At 44.3% G+C, this 26,028-nt stretch overlaps 1 protein-coding gene across 8 annotated transcripts in view; it reads left to right on the forward strand.

Moving 5' to 3' along the window:
* Positions 1-26,028, forward strand: part of bcas3 (BCAS3 microtubule associated cell migration factor) — a 211,359-nt gene that overhangs the window by 154,918 nt on the left and 30,413 nt on the right. For 6 of the 8 annotated variants that reach the window (XR_015066690.1, XR_015066691.1, XM_085916434.1 and 3 more), the window contains one exon: positions 20,391-20,482. The exons of 1 other annotated variant lie outside the window; for it this stretch is intronic. Coding sequence is in view for 5 of the 7 variants with exons in the window: in XM_085916434.1 (XP_085772560.1) it covers positions 20,391-20,482 (92 nt within the window). In the remaining 2 variants the exon portion in view is untranslated. Of the gene's footprint in view, positions 1-9,241; positions 9,377-20,390; positions 20,483-26,028 lie in introns of those variants that run through there. One more of the 8 variants, XM_085916437.1, reaches the window with a different exon arrangement.

The following is a 26,028-nucleotide window of genomic DNA, read 5'->3' on the forward strand; positions in this document are numbered from 1 at the left end:
TCCTTCTGGGGACTCCATCGTTCTACTGGGTGACTTCAATGCTCACGTGGGCAATGACAGTGAGACCTGGAAGGGCGTGATTGGGAGGAACGGCCCCCCCGATCTGAACCCGAGCGGTGTTCTATTATTGGAATTCTGTGCTCGACACGGATTTTCTATAATGAACACCATGTTCAAGCATAAGGGTGTCCATGTGTGCACTTGGCACCAGGACACCCTAGGCCGCAGTTCGTTGATCGACCTTGTAGTCGTGTCATCGGATTTGCGGCCGCATGTTTTGGACACTCGGGTGAAGAGAGGGGCGGAGCTGTCAACTGATCACCACCTGGTGGTGGGTTGGCTCCGATGGTGGGGGAAGATGCCGGTCCGACCTGGCAGGCCCAAACGCTCTGTGAGGGTCTGCTGGGAACGTCTGTCAGAATCCCCTGTCAGGAAGAGCTTCAACTCCCACCTCCGGCAGAGCTTTTTCCACGTCCCGGGGGAGGCGGGGGACATTGAGTCCGAGTGGACCTTGTTCCGCGCCTCCATTGTTGAGGCAGCCGACCGGAGCTGTGGCCGTAAGGTTTTATGTGGCCCGCGAAGACAAATTGTGCATCAAACTGGCGTGTCATTACTAAAATTGCAAATTGTCTTCACTTTTAATCTTTTTTTTTAACATATTTGACAAGTTTTTACTCGTCTGATTTGAAAATGAGTTATTTGTCAGTTTGTTTTGTAGATTTTACTGTTTATAATATGAGGTGCTCATACATTTATTTGGGTTGACAGTCCTCCGAAAGAAGCTATGACTACAATGCGGCCCGCGAAAAAAATAAGTTTGATACCCCTGCATTAAATTGTTCAACTGAGAATACACGTTCTTCTACAAGTTACTATGAGTATAGCAAGTGTCAAAGAAGGACCGGTGAAAGTTGGTCTGGAATCTTTCAGTGGTTCAGTTCAAGTGTGGAATAAGATAGCTGCATACTTTCAGCTGTCAAAACTTCTTGGAACAAAATTTACTACCTTCACTGTCCTCTTGTCTGACACAAGGGACCAATAGTCGTTCTTTTTTCATTATTGATGTCGAAAAGCACTTGGTGATCAAACCAGATCTGGTTTCCTACGTATGTGTGCATCTGCGCATATGTGCAAGTTGTCATCCCCATGGAGCAGGCAAGGACAATTCTCTGCGTGTTTGTTGATGAGCATGTTGGTTTTTTGTTCATAAGCACGTCAGAGGCCAGACTGATCCAATCTGTGTTATGTCTATTCATCTTAGTGGAGTGTATCTTAACAGTCCACTTGGCCCAATGTCTTCATAATATGCAGTACGGCTCCTAAGTCAAAAGATGAATTCTATTTTTACAGGGAGATATATTTTTGAGTGCCGCGTGCCATATTCCACTGGATATTACGTACAAAGATGTAAAGATGCAAAGAATGGGATATGAGTATCTGTTTTACACTTCCCTGAAAATAAATAAAAATTGCAGTAATTGCAGAAGACTAATCTGGTGCTTTATCTACAGCAATCAGTGTCAAACTGAAGGCTCGGGGGCCGGATACGGCCCACCACATGATTTTATGTGCAAATTGTGCATCGAGTACAAATTGTCTTCATGTTAAAAAATAGAGCTACCACTAGCAATGTTTATGATCATTCACGTTTTTAAAATATTTGAACTATTTTTATTAGTCCCTGATTTCAAAACTAGTTATTCATCAGTTTGTTGTGGAGCCCATACTGTGTATAATATAAGGCATTGACAGTCATAATGGCCCTCCAATGGAAACTATGGCTACAATGCGGCCCACGACACATCCTCCTGATCTTAAGATGGCGGCGCACACAGACACAGCGACCCGACACTCCTCGGTTGGTGGCAGTTTAATGTGAGGGATGTTGCCCTTACAGCTCTGCGGCGTGGGCCTGTAGTCCGTGATGGTCTGAATGCTTTGCCATAGGCTTCGTGTGTTCCTGCTGTCTTTGAAGTGGGCAGCAATCTTGCAAGTGAATGCCTTTTTTGCTTCCTTGAAGCTCCGGGACAGGTTGGCCCTCACTGTCCTCATGCCAGCTTCATCCCCAGCTCTGTAGGCTTTGTCTCTGGCCCTCAGCAGCCTGAGGACACCCCCTGTAAGCCATGGCTTCCACTGGGCCCGAGTGATGATGTATTTTGTGTGGGTCACATCATCAATGCACTTTGTGATGAAAGAGGTTACAGAGTCTGTATACTCCTCAATGTCTGTCTGATTGTTGCAAGTGGCTGCCTGTTTAAACATTTCCCAGTGATATGGTCAGAAAGTCCAACGCGGGGGAGGGGGGTGGCTTTGAAAGGTCCTTTATGTGGAGTGTAGACCAGGTCCAGGAAGCTGTCACTACGTGTTGGAAAATTAACATGCTGGTGTAGCTTTGGAAAAAATGACTTTAGGTCTGCATGATTAAAATCCCCAGCGAAGATGGTGAAACCGTCAGGGTGCGCCGTCTGTTGTTCACTGACAGCCTGGTACAGTTCACTAAGAGCCGTTATTCTGTCGCTTTCAATGTTGGAAGGCGGGAGGAATACCGCGACTAGCAGAATCGCAGTAATTTCCCTTGGCAGGTAAACAGGACGGCACTTAATGATCACAAACTCCGCCAGTGGCGAGCAGTGTTTGCATACAACTACAGCGTCCCGGCACCACGGATGTAGACACAGATTCCTCCTCCTCGTGATTTACCACCCTTTACAATGGCCCGGTCCACTCGATATCATGCTAGCTGCCTCAGTTGTACAGCAGAGTCCGGAATGTTGACATTTAACCAAGTCTCAGTGAACATGAGCACACAGCAGTTACTCACTGTTCGGTTCGTAGATCTCAGCAGTCGTATGTAATCCATTTTGTTGTCCAGCGATCAAACATTCGCCAGAAGAATGGAAGGTATGGCCGGGCGAGTTGGGTTGGCCGTTAGCCTGACCCGGACGTCTCCACGCTTGCCCCACTTCTGCCTCCTCGCACACCGCTTCCAGCACTTTCTATCTGGGGGAGGAGTAGCAGGCGAGTCTGGCGTTGTGTCAGGCCGGAGTAGTCAGAGTTCCTTCAATCCCTCTGTTTTAAAGTTCAGAATGCTGCAAAACTCGCTTTTGCCGATGTCGAGTAGAACCTGCCTGCTGTGCTTGTAGCATGACGTAGTAAGACGAGACAAACACGTGAAACTGTCGGACAAACACTTCTTAAACGAACAAAACACCGTTCGGTTGGGACAGAGAGAGGTTGCTGCGTGTGCACACGCCGCCATCTTGCAAATATATATATAATATAATAATAATAATAGAATCACGCATGGCAAGACCATCTTCACTAACTGTGAAATAGTTTATGTAATTTTTGTTCACTCATTGAATCGTTCACGCCAGTAGAGGCAACGTGTTCATTCACTGAATCGGAGGTTCTGTCACTGACTCCTTTGTGAACCCCACCACTGTGGCAGGGTGTTCTGTGAAGTCCTTCCATTAGAGGCTGGATACTGATTAGTCATTTGCGAAGATTGATGACATGCACGTGACTGAGCTCAAATGATCTGAGTAAAAAATGAATCACTTAAGGGAGTGGCCGTTCACTCACGTTGACTGAATATATTTGTTCTTTTTTAGCAAAAGACACAATACGACTGCTGCTTACAATTTTACATTTGTCTATTTATTCAACCAAATTGTATACAATTCATCAGATTTTGGAGCGCTGGCAATAAATATATGGGGCTGTACTTTAAAAAATAATTCTTATTACTGGTGGCACAGTGGTGCACTGGTTACATACACACTGCCTCATTGCTTTTTTTAGGTCTCAAAAGTAGGACATGTCCGGAAAATAGAGGACCTCTGGTAACCCTAAATTGGAGCAATAATAGGTTCGAACAAGCCAATGTGCAAAAAATGCTTGAGAGGTTTGAGGCTTGCCACTGCTGCTGTTTTTTATTGTATATCGTTGAATATTGTTCTTTATTATCAGTCTTGCTTGTTTTCATAGATGTGTGACTTGAAGGCTCCTTGCCACTGCTGCTCATTTTTAATGTCTAAAGTTTACTACCATAAATTTTGACCTATAAGCCGCACCGGAGTATTAGCCACACCAGCAAAAATTCGGGGGTATTTCTTTTTTTTTCAAATATAAGCAGCAGCCGGACTATAAGTCACATGTGCGGACGAGTTATTCACAAAGAAAGACTGTACACAGAAAGCATTTTCAAAGTTTTAATGACACTAACATTTACTAGCTGGGCTAAAGTTTTAATAACATTAACATCTTGTTGTACACATGGAAGTAACAGCACTAACTATCCATCCATTTTCTGAACTGCTTTGTTTCCATGGGGGTCGCGGGCGTGCTGGAGCCTATCCCAGCTGTCATCGGGCAGTAGGCGGGGGACACCCTGAACCGGTTGCCAGCCAATCGCAGGGCACACAGAGACGATCAACCATCCACACTCGAGAATTTAGAGTCTTTAATAGGCCTACCAAGCATGTTTTTGGGATGTGGGAAGAAACCCGGAGTGCCCGGAGAAAACCCACACGGACACGGGGAGAACATGCAAACTCCACACAGGGAGGGCCGGAGGTGGACTCGAACCCGCACCCTCCTAACTGAGGGGCGGACGTGCTATCCAGTGCGCCACCGAGTCGTCCCAGCACTAACTAGGCGGGTTAAAAAAAAACATACCAATCAACAAAGTCACTGAGAGCCGCCTTTGTCTTCCTCCTGTCCGCTGAAACCAGCAAAATCTTCCTCCAGTCCACTGAAACCAACAAAATCTTCCTCTTCAGTGTCCCAATGGAATAGCGCCAGATGTACATCTGAAGCACTCTTTCTCATCCTCTCTTTCATTGTCGCATTCATCGTTACTCTCGTCCTGAAGCAGATTCACTGCTGAGCTTGTGCTCTCCATCACGCAGCAGACTGGCTTTTCGAAACCCGTTGGTAATGGTGGATTTTTTCACACTGCTCCACAATATCAGGATCCACTGGCAGATTTGTGTGAAAGTTGCTCTTCGCATGCGTCCAGTTTTTGTAAAGGATTTCTAGCCGCTGGTCATCCAAGCCAACTCGTCAAATCACCAACACTATGACGCTCCTCCTTTGAAGTCTTGATATTTCTTTTTGGTAGCAATTCCTTTTGCTTTCAATCTGATCTGCACGGTGGAAACACCTCGGCCACCCGCTCTCTGTGTTCACCCAGTCTTCAAGAATGTTTTCCAGTTCGGACCACCGGCTTTTAAGACCTCTGAAAGCTTTCTGTGTCTTTTTACATTGTTGCAGTGCTTCCCGATGCCGTTTCCACCGTCTCATTATTGATTCAATCATGCCAAGTTGACGTGCAACCGCTCTGTTCCCTACTTTGTCAGCCAGCTTAATGGCTTTTAACTTGAAAGCTGCGTCATACGCATGCCTTCCGTTTTCCATCTCTGGGCTTAGTTTACGCCGACTTTCCTAATGCACAATGCGCCACTACTGTCTTCCTCGACGCATATATTCCACCTCAGTCACTCTTACCTTTTCTGTTCAAGCTCCCCCAGATGGCCGTTAGAAAACATGTACCGTAATTTTCGGACTATTAGTCGCTCCGGAGTATAAGTCGCACCACCCATAAAATGCACAATAACGTGAAAAAAAACATATATAAGTCGCACTTTTGGGGCAAATGTATTTGTCAAAATCCAACACCAAACACAGACACGAACCAGCAACAACCGGCTAAACGATACGGTATGCTCACGTGATATACACAAACGAGAGGCTGAGAACGGGCCTAACGTAACATTCAGAGTTGTTCAAATGATTATTACATAAATAACACGTTTAACAAACCATCTGTGTCACTCCAAATCATAAAATACATCGATCATCGATCGTGTAAACAATGCCGCGTACGCGCGCCGTCGGACTCGTGATTTGCATGTCTAAATATTCCACAGACCCATATAACGACATACAAAGTATATTTCAAATAACTATCATATAGCAACAATATTACCAAACCATCTGTCACTCCAAATCATAAAATCCATCGATCATTGATCGTGTAAACAATGCCGCGTACGCGCGCCGTCGGACTCGTGATTTGCATGTCTAATTATTCCACAGACCCATATAACAATATATAAAGTATATTTCAAATAACTATCATATAGCAACAATATTACCAAACCATCTGTCACTCCAAATCATAAAATACTTCGATCATCAATCGTGTAAACAATGCCGCGTACGCTCGCCGTCGGACTCGTGATTTGCATCTCTGGCGTGATGTGTGCTCGCATGCTGTCCATCACAAGCAGAGCTTGCATCCTAAATTGCATTGCTGCCCCTACTTTTTTTTTTTTTTTTTTTACATCACCACACTAAATTCTCTTCACCAGACCTGTGCTTTTTAAAAACTCAAAAAAACAGCGCTTTCCCCTCCCAGTTGTTGCGTCACGGCCAATGGTGAAATTTAAATCACCCTCGTTCAGTTTAGTTTGAAAATAACTATATTTCTTTTTCAGTGGTTTTTTTTGTTTATTTGTTTCATGAACTTGAATATTGTGCTTTAAAGTGTGAATTGCTTTATTCGTTTTTTCAGTGTATTAAAAACAATATGTGAGGTGATCAACTGTACTAGTAAGTAATGTGTTAATGATCAAGTAAATTTTTTTGAAAAAAAACACATATAAGTCGCTCCTGAGTATAAGTCGCCCCCCCACCCAAACTATGAAAAAAAACGCGACTTATAGTCCGAAAATTACGGTATGTAAAATTGCCGCATGATCGCGTAAGGTTTTTAATGTTTAATTAACATTTGTAAGAGAATATTTGAATTTTTTGGCGGGGAATTTATTTTATTTGTTTCAATATACACAAAGATGGTTGTCAGGAAAAAGATGATTATTTAGGGATGCATAATCTTTATAAACATAACAGCTCAACAGCGGTCCACAGCCTTTGTATGAGTGTTTAAGTGTATTAATCATGAGAAAAACCACAGAAAAAAGCCTATATAAGATGCCCCAGACTATAAGCCGCAGGGTTCAAAATTTGAGAAAAAAGTAGTTGCTTATAGTCCGAAATTTACTGTATATGGGTTTAAGCAGTTTTAAAGAAATTGCTGATTTTAAAAGTAAGTGGATTCTGTTGTTTTGTTGTTTCTTACCGTCGTACCGAATTAGTATCGGTAATCGTGGTAAATCACAGGTATTTGTACCGACTACTGAAATTCTGGTATCGTGATACCACTACTTGAAACGTTGGTATTTTGGGATCAGTAGTTTCCTAGTTTAGTTTTTAACACCCAGAGAGGACCCACTGTGTAATTAATCCAAAGCAATGCGAATTGTGAATTTAATAATGTTACATGTGGTGTCCTGCAGGGATCGGTACTTAGATCTATACTGTTGAGAATTTACTTGCTTCTGCTTGTTGACATTATACATACCGTATTTTTCGCACTGTTAGGTGCACTTAAAAACTTAAAATTTACTCAAAAAACCACAGTGCGCCTTAAAATGCAGAGCGCCTTATATTTTGATCAATTGATGAATTTGTTGATCCATACTGGTTGTACACAGCGCTCTGCCAAAATGTCTCAGTATGTTTTAGTATGACGAGTAAATTACAAGGTCGCATCGCTTCCCACCATTACGGCAACCGTGGTCAGGGGCGTCACTGAATAGCTGTTGTACCCGCGAGGTTATTTAATTTCAAATATAGGCTGTTCCGTTAATGTTTTCGAGTACGTTTACGAATCAATATGCAACGGAATCATAAATAAGCAGCACCAATGTGTTAAATCGGTCTTTAGTCGGTTCTGATCACTTTTATGGGAGAGAGTTTGAGAAACGGGATTGTTTACAGGGGGCCGCCATGACACTTTGCTGAGGCTCATGGGAGTCTGCGAGCTGAGGCTCATGGGAGTTTGCGGGTGGCTAATGCTATAATGATATGCTGCTATGTGCACGAGGCTCTTTCATTTCAAAATAGGCTGCTCCGTTCATGTTTCGAGTAGATTTATGGATCGATATAGAAGGGAAACATAAGTAAGCAGTACCAATGTGTTAGATGTAACTTGAGTCGGTTCTGATCACTTTTATAGGAGATTGTTTGAGAAACGTGATTGTTTACTGAGGGCTCATTGGTTATTAGTTATTGTGCATTTTTTGTATATAACGCTTGACTGGATACATCATTGACTGGTTTATCGCAATACAAATTAAATTAAAAAAAAGCTTATGACCATAAAAAAATGAGTGGGGTTGCTGGACCAAGAAGCCAAAGCGTATCACTTTCATACAGGAAGGGAGTTGGACTTTACCTCATTGACTGGGTTGACATTCCCTTTAGCACAGCACCATCTAGTGGATGCATACCACAACCCTAGTCAACCTCAGTTTGATGCAGTATAGCTTCTATTTTATGTGCCATTTAATCCGGTGCGCCCTATATCTGAAATAATTTCTAAAATAAAAAATTCAATGAGGGTGCGCCTTATAATCCAGTGTGCCTTATACTGCGAAAAATACAGTAAATATACCATTAGTTGTCATTGTTATGCGTACTCTTCTTCTTTTCCTTTCGGCTTTTCCCCAGGGGGATTGCCACAGCGAACCATCTGTTTCCATCTCAGCCTATCCTGTGAGTCCTCTTCTCTCACCCCAACTAACTCCATGTCCTCTTTCACTCCATCCATATCTTCTCTTTGGTCTTCCTCTTGACCCCCTGCTTGGTGGTTCCATCCTCAGCATCCTTCTACCAATATAGTCACTATCCCTCCTCTGTGCATGTCCGAACAATCTCAGCCTGGCCTCTCTGGCTTTATCTCCAAAACATGTAACATGTGCTGTCCCTCTGATGCACTCGTTCCTGATCTTATCCAAACGCATGACTTTCAAAGAGAACCTCAGCATCTTCATCTGCCACCTCCAGCTCTGCTTTCTGTCTTTTCCTCAGTGCTACTGTCTCTAAACAATACAGGATCTCTGGTCTTACCACTGTTTTGTACACCTTTCCCTTCATTTTTGTTTCACACATTACCCTTGACACTTTTCTCCACCCATTCCACCCTGCTTGGATGGGCTTCTTCACCTCTTTCCCACACTCTCCGTTGTTCTGGACTGTTGACCCTAAGTACTTAAAATCCTCTACCTTCTGGATCTCTACTACCTGCAGCCTCACCATTCCACTTGGATCCCTCTCATTCACACGCAAATTCTATCTTCTTACGGCTAATCTTCATTCCTCTCCTTTCCAGGGCATACCTCCACCTCTCTAGATCTCCCACAACCTGCTCCCTACTCTCACTATGGCTGGGATCTGATTGGTGACACCTGTGTGAGCAATCTGAGGAGAGGACGCTGGCGCTGATTGTTCGCCGCTTCTCCACCAGAATTAGTTTATTTTTAGTGTTTTATTTAATTCTCCACCAGAATTAGTTTATTTTCAGTGTTTTATTTATTTATTTTTTAGCCATTAGCCTAGCAAATGGCTAACACGCAAGTTCAGCTTTCTCCAACCGGCACTATATTAACTTACTCCATCCCCCGCTTGCTGGAGCTGAGTAATCACACCATTCCAGGGTGTGTCTCAGTCATCAAAGAACTCGGACTTCTCCGCAGACCTCGTTACATCTACAGAAGTACCCATCGTAACTTTGTTTTCTCCCAACCTGCCCATAACGCTATTCCACCCATCTGCTCCTCCACCACCCGATATCCCGTCGCATGTCCAACACGTCATCAGAGACCCGGCACACTTGGATCTTATTGTAGCAACCAAGCGGGGCTGCAGTACTCCAGGTGGCCTGAAAAACATGGTGTGGAGTACACTCTAACACGGAGCGGGCTCCGACTCAAGACAGACACCGCGTTGCCGGAAAAACACGGAATGGATATCTCTCTGGCACGGAACGGACTTCAACACGGAGCAGCCCCGGGGTGGCCAGGACAAAACGAACTGGATTTCACTCCAACACACAGTGGACTGCACTTCATGTGGAACAGAAGACGTGGAGTGGATTTCTCGCTTCTTCGCCCCCTACCTAAACGCAGCCCCACATCCACAATCAAAATGGATCTTCTCAACATCCAAGCACTCACCCATAAATCATCATTCATTCACAACCTCATCCTGGACAAAGGCTTAGACATAATGTGCCTGACTGAGACCTGGCAACCACCGGATGTCTATCAATTCCTCAATGAAGCCTGTCCCTCTGGTTATAAATACATAACTAAACCCCGCAGCACTGGCCGTGGCAGTGGCCTTGCTGTATTCCATCGTCTTGATCTAAAGCTGTCCCCCCTCCCTCTACCTGATCACTCCTCATTCGAATCCCTTGCATTCAAATGTAAACCTCCATATCCTGTCACAGTTTTACTTATTTACCGCCCTCCTAAACCAAACTCCGCTTTCATTCCAGAACTATACAATCTACTCACTACCCTCTGTACCTCCACTTCCTCTAATTTAATCATATTAGGTGATGTTAACATCCATGTCGACACCCCCTCCCGCCCCCCTGCCTCTGACCTGTTGCAACTATTGGACTGTTTACACCTCACTCAACATGTAAATGTCCCCACCCATGACAAAGGGCATACACTTGACCTTGTCATTTCCTCATCGGCCATAAGCAACCTACAAGTTCACGAGGTTGGTGTGTCTGACCACAAACTTATTCAAATGGAACTGCCTTTCCCACGCCCCCTCTCCAAACCCAAGCGGCAAATCTCTTACAGAAATGTCAAATACATCAACCAAGACACTTTAGCACAGGACCTCCTGCTTCTCTCCTCTTCCTCCGCGACCTTTCCATCAGTCAGCAAGGCAGTGGATCATTACAATAACTCTTTGGCCAAACTTCTAGGTATCCACGCCCCCATAAAAAACAAAACAGTCACTTTTTCACGCTCAGCCCCCTGGTACACCAGTGAGCTGCGGCTGATGAAGTCAACTGGACGCATCCTGGAGCGTCGTCTCAATGCCTCAGGTCTGACCGTGCACAAACAGGCCTATAAAGAACATCAGAAGGCCTACTCAAAAGCCCTTGGGATTGCACGTGCCCAGTTCTACTCCAACATCATAAACAATACCCCTGGAAACTCAAAACAGCTATTTTCAACCATCAACCACTTTCTCAAACCCCAACCCACCACTCCAACGGAATCCTCAGAGGTAGTGTGCAATAACTTCATGACCTTCTTTACCGCTAAGGTTGACAACATTCGCACCCAGCTCCTCTCCTCTTCTGGCCCCTCCACTTCACCTCCACTCCCCTTCCTTCCACCTGGGTCAGTCCAGCCTCTCCGCTGTTTCTCCCCTATTTTGCAGTCGGAGGTAGAGGACATCATCAAAAAGATGAAACCCTCCACATGTGCCCTGGACCCTTTCCCCACAGCCCTCATCAAACATCAAATCTCAGCTATCAGTCCCCTAATAACCAATGTCATCAACCTCTCACTCCAGTCTGGCTCTGTACCCCCTGCATTGAAGACAGCCATTATTACCCCCCTGCTCAAAAAACCCTCGCTTGACCCGGACAACCTTGCCAACTACAGGCCAATATCAAACCTCCCATTTCTCTCCAAGGTTCTGGAAAAAGTGGTAGCAGCCCAACTTCACGCCCATCTCACCCGCAATAACATCGCTGAGAAATTTCAATCCGGTTTTCGCTCTGGCCACAGCACCGAAACAGCCCTTGTTAGGGTCACCAACGACCTTCTCATGGCTGCCGATGCAGGCTCCTCGTCACTCCTCATTTTGTTGGATCTGTCCGCTGCATTTGACACTGTCCACCACAACATCCTCCTTAACCAACTTCACTCCACTGGATTCTCTGGCACTGCTCTAACCTGGCTTCAGTCCTACCTCTCGAACCGAACCGAGTACGTTTCCCTGGGAGGGAAAAAATCAGACACACACACAGTCACCTCCGGTGTCCCCCAGGGATCTGTACTCGGTCCTACCCTCTTCATTTTCTACATGCTACCCCTTGGCAATATAATCAGGAGGTTCGGCATCTCATATCACTGTTACGCGGACGACACCCAGCTATACCTCAAACTCAACCCCCCACCCTCTGCAACCCAGCCTCATCCATCTCCCTCATCCATGCTCTCACTGTGTCTGGAGGAGATAAAGGCGTGGATGAATCTCAGCTTCCTACAAGTCAACAGCGATAAAACCCAAGCCATGTTATTTGGCACTTCCCATCAGATCCATACCTGCCCAATCACAAGCATCTCATTCGCCGGTCACACAATCCCCCTCTCAGCCACTGTCACCGACCTGGGTGTGATACTGGACTCTCAACTCAACCTAGAGTCACACATAAAACACATCTGCAAAACCTCCTTCTTCCACCTCAGGAACATTTCCAAACTCCGCCCCACACTTACCCTGACAGATGCTGAGAAACTTGTCCACGCCTTTGTCTCCTCCAGGCTAGACTACTGTAACGCACTCCTCATCGGGATCCCTAGCAAGAGCCTCCAGAGGCTCCAGTACATCCAAAACTGCGCTGCTAGGATCCTGATGAGGGTGCGGAAAAGCGACCACATCACACCCATCCTCCGTTCTCTGCACTGGCTCCCCATCAAATTTCGAATAAATTATAAGATCGCCCTCCTCACTCACCAGTGCATCCTCGGACATGCTCCCCCATACCTCAAAGAACTCCTTGCCCCCAAATCTGCCACCCGAAACCTCCGCTCATCCAATTCTCACCTTCTCCATGTCCCCAACACCAAGCTGCGCACCATGGGCGACCGGGCCTTCTGCCATGCAGCCCCCACACTGTGGAACTCCCTCCCCGACCACCTAAGAGCACCCCAATCCACTGACTCTTTCAAAACCGGACTTAAAACTCACCTCTTTACTTTGGCATTTCTGTAATTCCTGTTTTTATATCCTGGTTGTCGTCCAGTTGTTTTATACTTGTCCTTGCTTTTTATTCTTGTTTTTACTTGCCATGTAGCACTTTGAGATTCCTCCGAATATAAAGTGCGTTATAAATATAATTTATTATTATTATTATTATTATTATCATGAGGTTCGCCAATAGAAAATTTAAAACCAGCCCTCTGCGCCAAGGTAGAATGTTGAAAGGGTCAAATGTGTATATCAATGAACACCTGACCAAAACCAATGCCGACATAGCCAAGAGTGCTCGGTTCCTCCGTAAAGAGGGAAAGATTCAAGCAACGTGGTCCTCTAACTGCTAAATATACATAAAACTGAATGGAGCACCTGAGCAGGCTAGAGCGGTCATAGTTATGAGATTGGGGGAGTTGGACAGATTTGCATAGGTAGGCCTACTTCCTCTGTGATGCATGACGATTTTCTGATGTTACTTCTTTAATGATGCCGACATTGCACAATATTTCCTCATATAAAAGCGCAGAAACTGAACTTGATATCAACAGCACTAATGACTCTCCGTGGAATATCAACTGACCATCCTGATGTTGATTATTTTAATTTCATGAATCAAAGTGTAACTGACAAATGCAAATATTTACTTGATGATGAATTCCATAATTCCAGTGTATCTCTTCTGCATGTAAATGCCCGTAGGCTTCCTAAAAACCTTGACCATTTTGCTCTAACTAGCTCCAACCTCAACTTTGGACAATTACAGTAATGTCCACAGATGCAGAGAAGACAAGAATGGAGGAGGTGTTTCACTGTATGTTAGTAGTAAGTTGGACCATAAAGAAAAACCTGATATTTAATAATGTTTTGAGCTGAGTGGAGAAGCAGTATTCATAGAGTCTAATCAAACAGTTATAGGGTGCATTTATAAACCTCCAAAATCTAAGATACGTGATTTTGTTCACCATCTCACCAATGCACTATCTATAATATCTCGTGAAAATTAGAAATGTTTCCTCATGGGAGATTTCAACATCAACATTATGGACTCTTAGGAACAAACTCAGTCTTTTTTGGATAGTCTGTCTTCTTTCTGTTATAAGCCTATGATTTCTAAACCTACGAGAATAAATGAAAATTCAGCAACCTTATTAGACAATATATTTACTAATATACTTGACAGAGATCACTTGTCTGGAATTCTATACTCGGATATCTCTGATCACCTTCCCATAGTCTCTCTTACCTCCTCATGAGGAAACACTCTTCTTCCTACTGGGAAGCCGACGGACACATATAGACTTATTAATCAACAAACAATCTCCAAGTTTAAAATGCAAGTTCAAGACGGTAGCTGGGATGCTGTATTAAGGAACCCTAATCCCCAGCAGGCATACACTATATTCTTGGAGGAACTGACCAAGCATTATAATTATCCTTTTCCCATAAAGAATAGAAGCCTCAAACGTGAATCTTGTTCGAAGCCTTGGGCTAGTCGGGCAATTACTAAATCTATGAGGCACAAAAATAATCTGTACAAAAAATTAATCGCTAATCCTTCATCTATGAATCATGATAAGTACAACAATATCGAAACAAACTCAACCATGTGATCAGAGCTGCAAAAAAAGACACATTATGCCAATGAAATCGTCAAAAGCAGCATGTGATCAGAGCTGCAAAAAAGACACATTATGCCAATGAAATCGTCAAAAGCAGCAAGAACATGAAAGCCTTGTGGTCTACAGTCAAGGAAATCCTGAATAAAAATAAATCATCTAATCCATTTCCCTCTGAGTTCATAGTAAATGACAAGCCTTTATCAGATCCCAAAACAATCATCTGTAAATTCAATGAATTCTTCACAGAAATTGGACCAACCTTAGCCAGACAAATTCCACAAGTAGCCGATAACCCAATCAATTATATGGAGACTAGTAACTGCAGCTTTTACTCTGACCCCAGCCACTGAACAAGAGATTCATGACATAATTTCATCTCTTAAAAATACTTCTGGTCATGATCAGTTTGACTCCAGACTTGTGAAAGAAGTTGCAATGTGGATTGTGAAACCCTTATGTTACATTATTTTATTTGTCTTTCTCAAAGGGCATTGTTCCACAGGAACTAAAATTGGCTAAAATTGTACCAATCTTTCAAAATGATGACCCGACAGTTCTCACCAATTATCGCCCAATATCCATTTTACCTGTCATGTCCAAGACCTTGGAAAAACTTGCCTACAATAGACTGTGTAGCTTCCTCGATAATCACAGTACACTATATAAACACCAGTATGGCTTTCGTAAGTCTCATTCAACATACATGACTATCTCTCTTAACAGAGAAATTATACAAAGCTTATATATGAAAGAATACTCTATTACAGTTTTTCTTGATTTATCCAAGGCATTTGACACAATAGACCATAAAATTCTCTTATTAAAATTAAAACATAAAACATTGCCAGCTACTTGAAAGAGAGGAAACAATATGTCTCATTTAAGGGCTTTAACTCCCCCCAGTTAGACATCAAATGTGGAGTCCCACAAGGTTCCATTCTTGGACCCCTGTTATTTTTAACTTATATAAACGATCTCTGTAGAGCCTCTCACCATCTGTCAACCATCTTATTTGCTGATGATACTAGTGTTGTTTATTCACAAACCAATCTCAAACACCTTCTCTCAGTAATAGACAACGAATTGCAAACGTTTTCTTGGTGGTTCAAAGCAAATATATTGTCTTTGAATATAAAAAACCCAAAAAAACAAAAACAAAACCCTTATTGTTTAACTAAGAAAATTTGTTTGGGCAACAAAGACGTAGCGGTCTTTATTGACAATAAGTTAATTTCTCTATCTTCATCTGTCAAATATCTGGGCATATTAATTGATGACAAACTAAGCTGGAAACCTCATATTGGGTACAATATCTTATAAAATTTCTAGGAATACTGGTATTTTGAGCAAACTACGGCATATTTTGGACAGAAAAACAACTCTGATGCTCTATTACTCCCTAATCTAGCCATATATCAATTATTGCAACGTAATTTGGGCTAGCACTCATCCTACCAAGTTGAATCACATCTATTGTCTACAAAAGCGTTGTGTCCTGGTTATTCTACATGCTAACTACTTTGCTCATTCACTCCAGCTATTTCAAGAACTATTAATTCTCAGCATATATCAGGTAAACTTTCTCCACACAGCTCAGTTTGTCTTGAAAGCAACCCACAATCAGTTGCCCATTACACTCAATAGCTTTTACAGGAGAAGGGAAGGCTATCACTGTCACAACACCAGAAATAAAGCTAGATTGAGTTGCCCCCCATACGAACTTCCCTGTCCAAATTTAGTCTTCATTTCAGGGGAGCCAAAGTATTTAATCAACTTCCTATCCATTTCTTTGACCTTTCGTCCTTCATGTTTAAAACTGCCGTTAAACAACATATATTCACAAATCACATATGCACTATGAACTATAGTAATATTATTGAGTTAGGGTGCTTGTTACCTTGGCTACTGTTATTATTTTGCCTTGATGATGCTATTATTTGCTTACTAAGGATTTATTACCATTATTTGTTGATTAATTTTATTACCATCCCTTTCTAATTACACAGATTTTAATCCTACTTCAAATAGTAGGCTAATTGATTGATTAGATATATTTTTATAAAATGTTCTTTAATTTTAACTTGAAGTCTGAGGGAGATACTTTAAAAGCCCGTCAAGGCTAGTCTTCCTTGCGCATGACTATTTTCTTTGAATTATTATTTTTTTCTTCATGTGACAATTGTGTTATTTTGTCAAAGTCCGCTTTATTGTCAATTTCTTCACATGCCAGGCACACAAAGAGATCGAAATTACGTTTCCCACCGTCCCACGGTGACTAGACAGTACACAACACTCACATCAAATAACACAAAGAGTAAAAACAAACAAACAAACAAGAATAAGTAATAAGCAAATAACCCAAATAATAAACAATAAATAAATAAATAGACAAATAAGAGCAGCAAAATGGAGCAAGCGTGCTAATAGCAGACAGCCAGATCATAGCGCAAAAGAACAGCACGTCATGTAGCAGAGGGTGGAGGGGGGAGGGAATTCAGGATCCGGACAGCTTGGAGCACGAAGCTGTCCCTGAGTCTGGTGGTGCGGGAGCGCAGGCATCTGTATCTCTTCTTAGAGGGCAGAAGTACAAACAAAGAGTGAGCGGGGTGACTCTCATCACACACAATCGCAGCCGCTTTGCGGGTGAGACTGGAGGCGTAAACTTCCTTCAGGGAGGGGAGTGGAGCCCCGATGATTTTACTCACAGTGGTCACTATGCGCTGCAGGGCCTTCATGTTGTACTCAGAGCAGCCACCACCCCACACAGCGATGCAGCTGGAGAGGACGCTCTCAATGGTGCCACGGTAGAATGTGGTCATGACGGCGGGAGGAGCACTTGCCCGCCTGAGTTTCCGCAGAAAGTACAGGCGGCGCTGAGCCTTCTTCGCCAGCGACGCAGTGTTGGTGGTCCAGGAGAGGTCCTCACTGATGTGCACCCCCAGGAATCTGGTGCTACTCACTCTCTCCACCACAGCTCCGTCGACGGTCAGCGGCAGGTGGTGGGCGTGACCCTTCCGGAAGTCAATGATAATCTCCTTGGTCTTGTTGACGTTCAGCAGAAAGGTTGTTGTCCCTGCACCAAGGGGCCAAAAGGTCGACCTCCGATCTGTAGTGAGTCTCGTCGCCACCGGTGATCAGACCCACCACAGTCGTGTCGTCGGCATATTTCAGCACGCGGTTGCTGCTGTAGGTCGCAGTGCAGTCATGCGTCAGCAAGGTGAAGAGCAGCGGACTGAGCCCGCAGCCTTGAGGGGCCCTCGTGCTCAGCGTGATGCTGCCGGAGACACTGTCGCACACACGCACTACTTGAGGCCTCTGACAGAGGAAGTCCAGTAGCCAGTTGCAAAGGGAGGTACTGAGGCCCAGCTTGTCAAGTTTGCAAATGAGACGCTGTGGAACAATGGTGTTGAATGCAGAACTGAAGTCCACAAACAGCAATCTCACATATGAGTCCCTGTTCTCCAGGTGGGTGAGGGCAGATTGGAGGGCAGAGCAGATTTCATCCTCAGAGGACCGATTGGGTCGGAAGGCAAACTGGAAGGGGTCCACGGTGGGGGTCAGTGCCACAGGGCGGTAGTCATTGAAGCAGGAGGGAGCAGGAGTTTTCGGCACAGGTATGATGGTGGCAGCCTTGAAGCAAGACGGGACGACGGCCTGCCGCAGGGAAATGTTAAAGATGTCCGTGAAGACATCCATCAGCTCCTCAGCGCAGTCCTTCAGCGCCCATCCCGGGATGTTGTCCGGGCCCGCCGTCTTACGGGTGTTGATAGCAGCAAGCGTCCTCCTCACGCTAACGGCAGAGAGGCACAGAGGCTGCTCGTCCGGATGGGGAGGGGTCTTCAGCGGGCAAGTGTCGTTCTGTGCGTCGAAGCGAGCAAAAAAGCGGTTCAGTTCGTTGAGCAGAGGGACGTCGCCCTCACATCTCTGCGGCGCGGGCTTGTAGTCCGTGATGGTCTGAATGCCTCGCCACAGGCCCCGAGCATCCCCGCTGTCCTTGAAGTGGGCATTAATCTTGGAAGAGAATGCCTTTTTCGCATCTTTGATGCCCCGGGACAGATTCACCATAGCTGATCTCACGCCCGCTTCATCCCCAGCCCTGTAGGCTTTGTCCCTGGCCCTCAGCAGCCCGAGGACAGCCCCAGTCAGCCATGGCTTCCAGTTAGCCCGAGTGACGACGTACTTCGTGAGGGTCACATCATCAATGCACTTAGCGATGTAAGAGGTCACAGAGTCAGCATACTCCTCAATGTCCGCCCGATTGTCGCAAGTGGCTGCCTGCTTAAACATTTCCCAGTCTGTAGTGCCAAAGCAGTCCCGAAGAGCATCAGAGGCCCCCTCAGGCCACACCCTAACACGTTTGCGAACCGGCCTGGAAGTTCTCACTCTCTGTCTGTACGCGGGGGTAAGCAGAACGGTGACGTGGTCAGAAAGTCCGATGTTGGGGAGGGGGGTGGCCTTGAAAGCTCCTTTATGTGCAGTGTAGACCAAGTCCAGGAAGCTGCCACCACGCGTTGGAAAAGTAACATGCTGGTGAAGCTTTGGAAAGACAGACTTCAGGTCAGCATGATTAAAATCACCAGCGAAGATGATGAGACCGTCAGGGTGCGCCGTCTGCTGATCACTGACAGCCCGATACAGTTCATTAAGGGCCGTGATCCTGTCACTTCCAACGTTGGAAGGCGGGATGTAGACCTCCTCCACGCGATTTCCCTCCTTCTTCAATTGCCCGGTCCGCTCGATAGCACGCCAGCCGCTCCAGTTGCACAGCAGAGTCCGGAATGTTGACATTCAGCCAAGTTTCAGTGAACACGAACACGCAGCAGTTGCTCACTGCCCGGTTCGTGGATCTCAGCAGACGAATGTAATCCATCTTGTTGTCCAGCGACCGGACATTCTCCAGAAGAATGGAAGGCACGGCCGGGCAAGTTGGGTACGCCGCTAGCCTGGCCCGGACGCCTCCGCGCTTTCCCCTCTTCTGCCTCCTCGCACACCGCTTCTGACGCTGCTTGTCCGGGGAAGGAGTAGCAGACGAGTCCGGCGATGATTCAGGCCGGAGTAGTCCCAGTGACTTTAATGTCCCCGTATCAAAGTCCGAAACGCCGCAAAACTCGCTTTCGCCGATGTCGAGCAGAACCTGCCTGCTGTACTTGTAGCGCAACGTGGCACGATCAGACAAACACATAAAACTGTCTGACAAACACTTATTAAATGAACAAAACACCAATCGGTTGGGACGGAGAGAGGCCGCTGCGTTCTTGTTTATTTGTGTGTGCTAAATAAAAAATAAAAAAAGAGCTAAGACCCTCTGCACTGATTAACCAGTTGCACCTCAGCACCAAACTTGTCCACTCTCACTCTCACCATCACCCTGCTTTCTCTCAATAAATAGGCTCTCAAGCACCTCTGTATGCTACCAGGTGATGGTTTTCTCCACTTGTAAGTGCTAAAGGGCAAACTGTCTCCAATGTGGTTCTTGCAAAGAAGTTTGAGTGAGCACCACTCTGACATGCGGCGTGTTGTCTTCTACGTAACTGAAGTCAGACTCATTGTCAATTGCACTTCCAATTATTCTACAGACCTAGAGCTCCCTCATGCAGTTTAGTGTGAAAATAACATGTGAAGGGATATACTAGTAAGTAAGTAATGTTTTAATGATCAAGTGATAATGTGTTAAAATTTTCACATAGAAGTCGCTCCTGAGTATAAGTCGCACCGCTGGCCAAACTATGAAAAAAACCTGCGACTTATAGTCTGGAAAATACGATATACAGCTCATTCGGTCAAATAACAATTGCGTAATTAATTCTGGGTAACCTTGTATTTTACAATGTGTATCAGTATAGTATAGGAATGTTTATGCCGTCTAAACACTCATTTAACAAGTTATATCTCAATGGATTCTTTCAGGGATGCCCCAAGGTAGCCCAAGACAAAGCAAACATCATGAGTATTCAGCATCTGATCACATTGGGCAGGATGATGTGGAGTGGCTCTCTCAGGTCAGGTCCCTTTCTTTACTAACTGAGTGGTAACATTATGACGTAATCAAGCAGACATAATCTCCATCATTCACTATGCTGACACTCAGAGTTGCAGGGCCAGCTTGTTCTGGTCCCATTCACTGCTTGCTTTATGATCTATAAATATTTTACAGGACTCTTTTTGCATGCCTGAACACATTTACCTTCTTTCCTTTGTCCTACGTGATTTGTTCGTAGAGCCTATCAATTTTAAATTAGGCTACATGTGTGGCTGAATTTCATATGCAAACATGATTATATCTATCTATCTATCTATCTATCTATCTATCTATCTATCTATCTATCTATCTATCTATCTATCTATCTATCTATCTATCTATCTATCTATCTATCTATCTATCTATCTATATATATATATATAGATATATATAGATATATATATATAATATATATATATACACACACACACACTCAGGAACTTAATTTGTTACATGATCGCGTTCGTAGGTCAAAGAGTTTGTAAGTAGAAGCGATTTTTCCCATAAGAATTAATGTGAGATGTGAATTTATTGTTTCAGTGCTTACCTTGAAAGATGTGATGACTTGCTATAGGTGTAGGTGCTTGAGAGAGCTGTGGCAGTGAAAGGGGGGAGTAGGAGAATCACGTACCTACCGTATGCTTAATTTCTACGTTCGCTACACCATCTTTTGACTCCCCCCACCCTTGCCGCTTTTTGCACTAGCCTTCTTAAGAGATGATTGACTACAAAACCTCAGACAAACTACACTGTGTGCACAATAAGGCAAATTGTATTTTTGAGGATTAATTTTGTTTTTGAACAGGACTTTCTGTCAGCCAAAATGTTAATAAAGTCGTCCCAATGATCATCGTCACACACACATCTGGGTGTGGTGAAATTTGTCCTCTGCATTTAACCCATCCCCATGTGATTTTGATCCATCCCCTGGGGGAGAGGGGAGCAGTGAGCAGCAGCGATGCCGCGCTCGGGAATCATTTGGTGATCTAACCCCCCCAATTCCAACCCTTAATGCTTAGTGCCAAGCAGGGAGGCAATGGGTTCCATTTTTATAGTCTTTGGTATGACCCGGCCGGGGTTTGAACCAACAACCTTCCAGTCTCAGGGCGGACACTCTACTACTAAACCCCAAACTTGAATGTTAAGAGTATAAAAATGAGATTCTGACTTTCTTAGGTGTGCCCAATTATTAAGCAACTATTAGTGTGCAGAATTATTATGCAACTGAAGTAAAAATTGAAGGTTTCCTATATCACTTGTTTATTTTCATTTGTTAAAGTGAGGATAATAAACAAACAACTCAAAATATAGAAAATAACATTTAAAAAAAATGGTGACCCTTCTTTATAATAACAGTTATACGACTTCCATCCACGAAGTCTGTCAGCTTCTTGACAATTAAAGTTTTATGCGGCAACAAGCTCAGCCTCCCCGACATTGTTCACAGAGGTGTACTGTTTTCGTTCAGCGTAAATCGGCCATTTAGGAACAGGTTATAAGTTCTCAATAGCGTTTATGTCAGGTGAAGAAGGGGCCCATGTCTTTATCTTTATTCTGTCATCTTTAAGGCCTTTACCGTCGAACTACTTTGATGCATGGAGTATTGTCCCGCATAAAAATCATGGTCTTCTTGAAAGATGTAGAGTTTTTCCCATACCACTGCTTGAAGAAAGTGTCTTCTTAAAAACTGGCAGTAGTTTAATTTTAATTAATTTTTGTTGTAATTTTGTGAGTTAATTTTAAGTCCATTTAACTCAAAATGGTCCAAGCCGCTCATCTTTAATAATACCAGCCCATATCAGTACCCCGCCTCCACTTGCTGGCGTCCTATTTGAAGTTGAGCTCTGTGGTCATTACTGATCTAGCCATGGGTCCAGTTGGTCCCACAAAAGTCACTCATCTCATCAGTCTATAACATCTTTGAAAAATCAGTATTCTGATATTTCTTGACCCACTCTTGACGTTTCAACATGTATGTTAGAGATGTTCACTCTAACTTATTTTGCAAGAACAACACGAGAGACAGTATGCCCTTTAAGCACTTGCAAGTGGAGAATTTGTTCGTTACTGTAGGTACAGCAATTTTCGAACAAAGTCTGACTTTTGGATTCTTGCAAGAGAGTATTTATTGAGAGAAGTAGGGTGGGGTGAGAGTGGCCAAGGTGGGGGTGAACCCCTGGCCTCTCAGGGGGTCACAGCAGGGGGTGTTTTACGATGTTGTGTAAACAGAACACCTCTGATTGCTTCCTCTGCAGTTGGTCAATTAGTTCAAAGGATGTTAGCACTTCTTTGTTAAGACAGGACAAGCTACTATTATTATAGGTTACATTCCAACATAACCATAGGATCAAACTAATCTATCAACCCTAACATATCCCTCCTGATTATCATATGATTATGTCACCCCGATCAACAAACATAAGAAAATATAATGAAAAAAGAATAGTAAAAACAACAATAAAAAAGATCAATAAAAAAACACAAACAGTACATTGTACCCATCACTTGCGAGGCATTTTCGATGGTCAAATCATCAAGTTTCTTTAAAACATGCTAAACGTCATCTACGCTATCTACTGTTAGGTTACGGATTTTAGCTATTGATCTGAATCCAAATTGCGATCAACACTTAACACACGTTTCTATGTCCCAATCCACACACTGGCGCACCTAACAATTTTGCGAGTTCGTTCTGTCAAAGAGAAGACCAGTAGATCAATCAGACCAAATTTACCAATTATTTATTCCTGACTAAGCACACTAATACAGGTCTGAGTCCCGGGTCCCTCACACTAAAACTCATGCGTTTTTGTGACCACCAAAAGACGACACATTCTTCCGGGTTGCCCAGTTTTAAAGAAACACAATATGAATATTAAAGCGTGCAAAATATTGTGTGATGATTGGTCGATGGCCATCTCCTCCCTGTCGAGGTGTCATCACTGTGGTCAGGAGTTGTGTTTTTTCCTCTCGAAGCCCGACCACCTGGACGTGGTGTTGTTCTTTGTTCTCGGTCCTCACCGACCTTGAGGTGATATCGTCCAGTACTCCCTTCGTCCCGTACCATCCCGTACTCCCTGTCTGGGCCTGTTTTACAACACTTTGCAGAAAACAAGTTCATGCAGTGTGCCTGCACATTCCTCACCCCCCACCAATCCACACAAGCACTCCAATACTAGATATTATATTGATATGATTATATGTTTCACACAACCTTAAAAAATATATTTGCAAACTGCTGAAAGCACATTTACCTTCACTACGTAGATCAATTTTAGTGTGTGAGTGAAAAACCTGCGGCAAGATGTTATAATGCAGGAAAATTCTCACACGGTCTCTCTGCCTTAGGCGACCAGAATGTTATCAATAACAATAGTTCAAGACAAAAATTGCTTGTGATTGTTCAGACATTGGGTGCTTGGCACGCCCACTGTTGGAGGGTGAGCAAAATTCTCACCCCCTTTGCAGCACTGCTACGTCCGGGGAGAACCTGGAAATGTCTGCCGCGCAGTCGTTGTCTTCAGTGGCTCAGGGTAGACTACCTGGCCACCAAGAAGGAAGAGGATTATTCTGCCTCTGTTTGAAATGGCGCTGTCGATGGCGGATCTGGTTCCTTGCTGGAACCCTCATGTTGCAGTCATCAAGTCCAGAACCATCCTGTTTTGCAAAACCATTTGTTCAATAGTCTGAATCACTCTGTTTTGTCCATCATTGACCCCAGACAGGGGGTCATGAGGGTCAAAGGTCACAACAGCCCTGCGTCGACGTCCAGAAGAGTTGTGTGCTGTCGTCAGCTGATGATGTTGTATCCTGTAGGTGTGGTCTGTCACCTGCACTGGAGCACAAACTCCTGTCCAGTTGGCGGGCAGCATCGGATAAACCTTGTGACCACAAAGCCACCAGCCATTCTGTATGAAGTAGGTCCCGTTAGATGGTGCAGCCATGTCGGTAGGAGAGCCCTCACCATTTGAAATGGCTCTCTTATCCTGACACTCATCGGTGATGTCCAAAGCTCCCATCCAGTTTCCTCCTGGAGAGCAGCCGTCGTCAATGCATTTGTGGATTGTGTTCCCTTGGATCTAGCACGTGTAGTTCACTTCAGGTGGCCTCTCTCTGTAGGCCACTTGCGGCAATGTTCGTCCTTTAACAGTCACATTGAGATTTGCCCAGAAAAGCCGATCACAGGTACCGTCTTCAAATCCAGGGCGGCATCACTGACTTTGACAGCACGGTGTTGATATCCAACTCCTCCCATGGATGCCATACATTTCGCTTCAGTGACATTCATTGCTCTGGCCTCCAAGTGAACTTGTGTGGAGGAAGGGGGGAGTTTGGAACACACCTCCCTCCTGTGTGTGAGCTCTCACAGTGAGCTTTACATACCGGTACCAAGTGTTGGTTTTGTGTGGGTTTCCAAGGTCCCATGACCAATCCTCAAAGATCTCATCATGTGACCATCTTTGTCCTCGGTCGACATTGTCTATTCAGATGAGCCCATAAAGCATGGCACGCTCCAACCACAGCGCAGCAGAAAATCCACCTGGCATATGGAGCCCGTTGCTACTAGGGTGGCAGAGACACCGGGACATCCCCTTGCCTAGCGGAGTGGGGATCGATGGATTCCTCACCAACATTGAGACGGCACACCCTAAGCGATGAAGCCCCTTTGTAGTCAGTCTTCCTCACCACTCCAAAAATGGGGTCCAGCACTCTCTGCAATTTGCAGTGGCTGAGGTGAATCTAGCTGGGCCTTTCAGCAATCTTTACTGCAGGGGGGGTAGTCAGCAAGACTTGGAATGGTCCCTCCTACCGTGGGCTGGCCGAGTTTGTCCTTTTTTGACGACCTTTATGTCGTCCCAGTCTCCTGACTTGGAGCGGTTGTTGACCTGTGGGGAAGAAAGATCGGGCGGCAGTAAATTTGCATTTGACACATCTTTCAGTTTAAGTGCTCTGATCTGCCAAGGACTGTTCTTGTCTGCTTTTTGCAAATCTTGTATCATTCACCAATCAATTTTAATGCCCTTTTGAACTGGGCAAATAGGAGTGTTTGGAAGAAGAGTTTGAGCACTTCCTAATGATTCCTCCTGACTAAAGACCACTTATGACAGGGGGTATCCCATTTATTGCCTCCTGTTTTAAAGGAAATTCTCTGATATTGGTTGGATTTGGATGTTAAATCCTGTAGCAAAAGGTTCCTTTGATCAGCATAAGCGCGTGCCCTTCGAAACACCTACATCACTTCCTCATAGCTTCTTTCGTCATTTTCAATCATCTTCCAATTGTTTACAGCAAAAGTTTGAGAATTTATATTTATCTTTTACTTAATGGTACAATGTCATATGTATTAGAGAATCTATTTGTAGTAAAGTGTTGTATTTCTTTTACCTTCCACTGTACCAAATTCTCTCCCTGCTTCTGAGGCTTGGCGACGGTCATGCCTCACACCTTGTCCAGTATCACAAAGAAAATCTTTTTGGGAGGATGTGTTCTTTACTAAATATGATTCTATCATCAAATAATTAGACT

This window comes from Syngnathus leptorhynchus, chromosome 7 (genome assembly GCF_054491065.1).
Source record: "Syngnathus leptorhynchus isolate UIUO chromosome 7, UIUO_Slep, whole genome shotgun sequence".
Classification (NCBI taxonomy): Eukaryota; Metazoa; Chordata; class Actinopteri; order Syngnathiformes; family Syngnathidae; genus Syngnathus; species Syngnathus leptorhynchus.